Source organism: Pagrus major, chromosome 3, assembly GCF_040436345.1.
Source record: "Pagrus major chromosome 3, Pma_NU_1.0".
NCBI classification, from domain to species: domain Eukaryota; kingdom Metazoa; phylum Chordata; class Actinopteri; order Spariformes; family Sparidae; genus Pagrus; species Pagrus major.
The window spans coordinates 924822-930842 of NC_133217.1; the positions used below are offsets into that span (position 1 = coordinate 924822).

Consider the following 6021-nt stretch of genomic DNA (forward strand, 5'->3'; position numbering starts at 1 on the left):
GGACAGGCAGAGTGTTTGCAGGGAGGGCAGCCTCTCCATACAAACCCGGTTTGTACAACTTGGTTTCATTCAGCCTGTCCGCTCTCTCTCGCCCAGAGACACTGTTGCAGCGCAGTGTAATCCAAGAAGAGCGGCAGCCGCCGATGGCAACCAAAGAGTGCGGTGTGGTGGGGAAACTACATCATTTATTCACTCTGTTTCCACTGAACTTCGTCACATCTTACTTGTATCCATACGCCAATTCCACCTCCTTCCACCAAGTGTTTCCATTCAGTTTGAAAATCTGAATAATAAGAGGAAGAGAGCCTTTGCTTGACTGATAACAGCTTCATACGATGATGTTTAAAAAACAGGAAGCCTCAGTGATCGTTAACCACGAAAAGAAAAAAATGTGAGAGCGTTGTCATTCCACTTCTCAGCGGTTGAGTTCCTGTTCTCTGCTCTGAATAAAGCTGTGGTACCGGTTAGTTTTCAGGTATTCAGTCATTCGTGAATGATGAGGGTGAACATCTGCAGCTGCCTGTTGGCCTTGTTTCTGGGCTTTAATGTCACTACAGGTAAGATCATTTAAAAGATAATCAATAATTCTGACTAATGCTATTTCTCATCAGGTTGAACACATTTCTGTGTTTTCAGATTTTTTTATTGTATTCAGTGTCATAGCTCCATGTACGTCTTTGACTATCACCTATGCAGGGAAACATAAAAAACACAAAAAATTGAGAATTCTGACGTTAAAGTCACAACTTTAATACATTTTTAACATGTGTAACCTCTTTCATGGATACATCATATGTTTTGTTAATAGTAGAATAGCCCACTGTACGTATGTCTACACAAAGCTGCGTAATTTTAAATTAAATAATACAGTAAATAAATGTTTATTTCATTCAGAGTAGTATCCATATAACACAGAGAGCATTTTGCCATTGAAACGATTTCAAAACTGGTTCAGAACAATTTGAAGATGTTGATTAAATGCTTTAATTTAGACTGGATTTGACCCAGATTTGCAATACTGGCTTTTAACAGAGAGACAACTGAGAGGATTGGATGTGGTTTCTTTGTCTTCTCAGCAAATTCTTCAATTTAACAATCAGCTGTGGGAACAACCCAATCGCCAGAATGAATGTCAGATACATACATTTCTGCAAAATACTGATGTGTGTTATTGCTGGTTTTGCTGCAGTGGTGCATCTTGTTGAACTGGTTGCATTTTGTTTCCACACACTTGTTAAATGATTGTTCATAAAGTGACTGTCTACCTGGCGTCCGATAGTGTGTGTGTGTGTGTGTGTGTGTGTGTGTGTGTGTGTGGTTGTGTGCGTGTGGCTGTGTTACACAGCCACACGCACACAACCACACACACGTACACAGCCTGTGTACGTGTGTGTGGCTGTGTGCATGTGGCTGTGTACGTGTGTGCATGTGGCTGTGTACGTGTGTGTGTGGCTGTGTACGTGTGGCTGTGAACGTGTGTGTGTGGCTGTGTACGTGTGGCTGTGAACGTGTGTGTGGCTGTGTACGTGTGTGTGGCTGTGTACGTGTGGCTGTGAACGTGTGTGTGGCTGTGTACGTGTGTGTGTGGCTGTGTACGTGTGGCTGTGAACGTGTGTGTGGCTGTGTACGTGTGTGTGTGGCTGTGTACGTGTGGCTGTGAACGTGTGTGTGTGGCTGTGTACGTGTGGCTGTGAACGTGTGTGTGGCTGTGTGCATAACTAGAACAACGCAATTTTGAAGATGGAGCAGTGAAACTATATTTTGCCTAAAGCTTAAAAATGGCCAGGGACGCCACGTATTTTTCGTTAGTGATTTTTTTCACTATGTACAGAAGGCCCAGTTCTGATAGGCACGGTTCGCCACTGATTTACAGAAATGTAGGGGGTGGGCCGGTGGTGGGCCGGTGCGGTCAGAATTTTCCCGGTGGATTTTGGTGCCCCACTCCGCCCCTGTCAACAAGCAAGATCATTTCTAAACAAGGATCAGCACCCTGTCAAAGAGATGTGCTTTTTATGTCTTTCTTCATAATTAACTAAATAATTAATAATTAATCTCAATCAGACTTCAACAAAATTCTGCCTCTGGACAGTCGGAGAGCCTGTGGACGACCCGGGCAGACGACAGAATAGTTAGAGGTCAAAGTTTAATTAACTTTTTTGAACGTGATGAAAAAATCACTCATGCAATGTTCAGAAGAGAGCATCAGAGAACAATGCGCCTCTTTAATGTCGGCTGCACTCATTTCATTTGATGGATGAATGTAAATCTGTCTGATCTCAGAGGTCACAATGAAGAACACTTCTCTTAAAATGCTTGTAGATTTATTAAAAAGTGTTTTTCTTTTACAGTAATGAGCGTGAGGGGGCGCTCCTTCTCCCTGCCTCGTCCTCGCCCTCCAGAACTCAACCCTCGCCCTCCAGTGTCCATCCAGGACTTTCCAGCATTCAAACCTCGCCCTCCAGCATTCAACCCTCGTACTCCATGGTCTATCCAGGAATTTCCAGCGTCCAACCTTCATCCTCCAGCGTCCAACCGTCGTCCTTCAGCGTCCAAACGTCGTCCTTCAGCCCCTGACCCTCCAGCGTCCAACCGTCGTCCTCCATGGTCTATCCAGGAATTTCCAGCTTCCAACCCTCAACCTCCAGCGTCCAAACGTCGTCCTCCATGGTCTATCCAGGAATTTCCAGCTTCCAACCCTCAACCTCCAGCGTCCAAACGTCGTCCTTCAGCGTCCAAACGTCGTCCTTCAGCCCCTGACCCTCCAGCGTCCAAACGTCGTCCTTCAGCGTCCAAACGTCGTCCTTCAGCCCCTGACCCTCCAGCGTCCAAACGTCGTCCTTCAGCGTCCAAACGTCGTCCTTCAGCCCCTGACCCTCCAGCGTCCAAACGTCGTCCTTCAGCGTCCAAACGTCGTCCTTCAGCGTCCAAACGTCGTCCTTCAGCGTCCAAACGTCGTCCTTCAACCCCTGACCCTCCAGCGTTTGACCCTGACCCTCCAGCGGAAACTGACAGATTCTTATGTTACAGAGAGTCAGCTGTGCAGCTTCCCACCATCCAACCAGGTAACATCAAACTTCAACAAAGTCAATCTGCTTCCTGTTTCCTCTCTGGCTTTCAAAATAGTTTCTCCTCTATAAATGTTGCGAGAGCATAGATGACAAATTGAACCACGTATAAAAGAAAACGACTGGCAGAAGAAAATATGAATTCATCCACTCCAGTTATGTGAATATCAGCAGATGGTTCCTTGAGATCAACGGTAGATGGAGCAAACACTCCAATGCGCAACGAGACGACAGAGTTAAAAATAGTGTCAATCAAACCTCAAATGTAGAAAACATGAAAAACATAACTTTCACATTTCTTTATGTTGTAACTTTTACGTTTGTTTAGGTTGAATTTTCTATTTCTCTCTTTTCACAGTGTTGTCCTGATGCTCTGGTTAGGTTTAGGCACTAAGACCACTTGGTTATTGTTGGGAAAACATCATGGTTTGGCTTAAAATACCTGTTTTGGTCACTACAATCACACGTGCAGGTAGTCTGACTTCCCGTTATGTCCACAGGTGTTCTTAAAAACATCCAGTGGTGTGACTCAAACTGAGGTCGTCCGTTTGGCAGCCTTGTTGGCTGTAATAATGACACCGCCTTCCCCTCCACCTGCCGCTGCAGCAGCGTAACGTGAACGTGATGGTGTAAACGTCAACCTCGGATAGATCTGTAGTTTGCAAAACATAATCTGGAGACCAGGCTGAATACTGATATCTCTGTTAGTTTCATGTATTTATGTGAGGAAGGTTACAGTCTCCAGTCCTCGCTTCACATATCTGATGGTTTCTGAAAGTGATAAGAGACGTTAAAGTCACATGTTTTGTGTACGTCATCATTTCTTCAGTAAGTCTGTTGTTCATAACCACATTTTTCCTTTGCTGACCACTTTTGCTTTACTAAGAGCAAAATTAGCAGTTTTTCTGAAGACAAAGAGTTGTTTGCGCGACATTGGGACATTTTTGCAACAGATTTAGTGCAGAACTGGATATTTAAAACCCAAACCTGCGTGGTCACCAGAGTGGGGCGCCTGTGCACTGTAATGATTTAATATGTCTAAAACCAACAGCCAATCACCAAAACTGATCCTGAACTGCTGCAACAACATCTGTTGCCACTAAAGATGAGGGCACCGTCGGTCTTTACAGGGAATCTGTGCCAACACATGTTAGGTTCAGTGGAGTATTTCATTCTGTTTCTCAGAGATTTCTCAGTGGAATTGAAATTTGATAACAACCTGTACTACTGGATCATAATGAAGTGAGTGAACCGCTGGATGAAAACACAATAATGAGTCTTAGGGTTACGGAGAACTTCGATCCCCGGGATCGCAGCAATTACAGACTATCTGCTTTTAAGAGGCTGTGGCACGCTCATTTTTTTAAGCTAAGAGGAAGATGTCGCGCTGTCTTTTCGGGAAGAGGGCTGGATAAGCTGGATAATTGCCATTTTCAAAGTGTTCCCTCGACCTCTCATCTCAAGATGTCTGAATTAAAATGAGTTCAGTGGGTAGCCTCGACCCTCCCCTTTACAGATATGCCCACTTTATTCTAACTCCATGCAGTTTTATGCAATGCAGAGTAAATATGTTATTTTTGCCGATTCTTTATAAGGTGTATTGCATAATTTCTGTACACAGGGGGCACTAAATCCCCCATTACCTGAACTCCCCCTAGAAGCACATCAGACAGGTCGACACATCATGTTTAAATATATATCTTTAAATGCTATATTTATGGCTGAAAATGACAAAAAACAAGTTTGCAGATTTCAGATATCTACATAATGGAAATGAACCAATAGTTCACAGTGATCTGGTCTCAACTATGTTTTAATGCAGCTGAATTGACCGTATACTGAACATTTGTGCATATTCATTAAAAACGGTGTTTCTTTTACAGAAGAATGCCAAAAAACATTCAACCAGAGCACGCCCATCATTCTCAGCTGTCCTCCCTCTGTGAAGGGAAACGTGACGTGGAGCAGAGAGAGAAATGGGGGCAAAGTTGACCTACTGACAGCTGATGGCGACGAAGAAAGGAAACACATCCGTGACCTGCACGGACGATACCGTTTACAAGCAAATAAATCACTTCTTATTGCCAGAGCTGCTGTCTCCGACGCTGGAAGATACTTCTGTAACAGTGAAGCAGCTGGGGAGCTGACTGTGATGAGTTCAGGTAACATCAAGCTTCAATAAAGTCCACAAACAAACTGCACTGGGCCCAGGACAGAACCGTGGGGAACACCAACCCCAATCCACGCCTGTGGCTATTAATGCATTCACATACAAGCATCATTTTGATATTGAAGGCTGAAGTGCAGGAGAAGTTTAAAGTAACATAAAACTGTGATAAACTACATGTTTTTGTTCAGATGTATTAAATATGGTGTGTTAAAAATGGAAATATTCAACCGACTCAACGTTTCTGCAAAACCACAAAAAAAGTCCAAACTGAACTTTTCTTTATGTAGATGTTTGACGCATGTTTAACTTCAGTTTTCTGTTCCTCTCTCATCAGAATGATCTGCTTAGCTTTGGGCACCTGGTTAAAGTAATGAAAACATCATGTTTGGCTTCAAAAAGGCTGCACGCTTCCATCGCCACGAAGGCTGGAAATGTCCCCAGGTCTCCTTTAAAAAAAATAAAATAAAATAAAACAAATGATCTTTCTCTCTCTCTCTTTTTCTTCTTTGTGATTCTGATTTTTCTTCACAAAAACTACATAATGCACCTTTAACCAAGCAACACAGTGTAACACAAAGATCAGTTTAAAATACATAAAACACATTTTCCATCACAGTCAGTAACAGTAACAACAGTGAGCTTTTCAAACCTTTTAATACAATTAAATTTGAGATGAAGTCACTTTATGTTACATAAGAAAAAAAATAGAAATGATTTCTCTTTTTTGGGTGGTAAACGTTGATGTGGCTAAAGTGAACTGTTGGTCGCATGTATTGTTGTAGCCTC

The 6021-nt window shown here is 43.1% G+C and overlaps 1 protein-coding gene across 1 annotated transcript; it reads left to right on the forward strand.

The window, feature by feature from the left end:
• The first annotated feature begins 522 nt into the window (after positions 1-522).
• On the forward strand, positions 523-5715 carry LOC140993577 (uncharacterized). The gene is made up of 4 exons (XM_073463070.1): positions 523-557; positions 2349-3062; positions 4949-5227; positions 5570-5715. Exons 2-4 carry the CDS (start codon positions 2351-2353, stop codon positions 5572-5574), a joined length of 996 nt encoding a protein of 331 aa, XP_073319171.1. The 5' UTR covers positions 523-557; positions 2349-2350; the 3' UTR covers positions 5575-5715.
• The last annotated feature ends 306 nt before the right edge of the window (positions 5716-6021 follow it).

Excerpts from the sequence above, each read along its gene's own strand:
- LOC140993577 (XM_073463070.1), top strand. The coding sequence starts at position 2,351 with ATGAGCGTGAGGGGGCGCTCCTTCTCCCTGCCTCGTCCTCGCCCTCCA. Across the intron at positions 3,063-4,948 it reads GCTTCCCACCATCCAACCAG|AAGAATGCCAAAAAACATTC; the intron begins GTAACATCAAAC and ends TTTCTTTTACAG.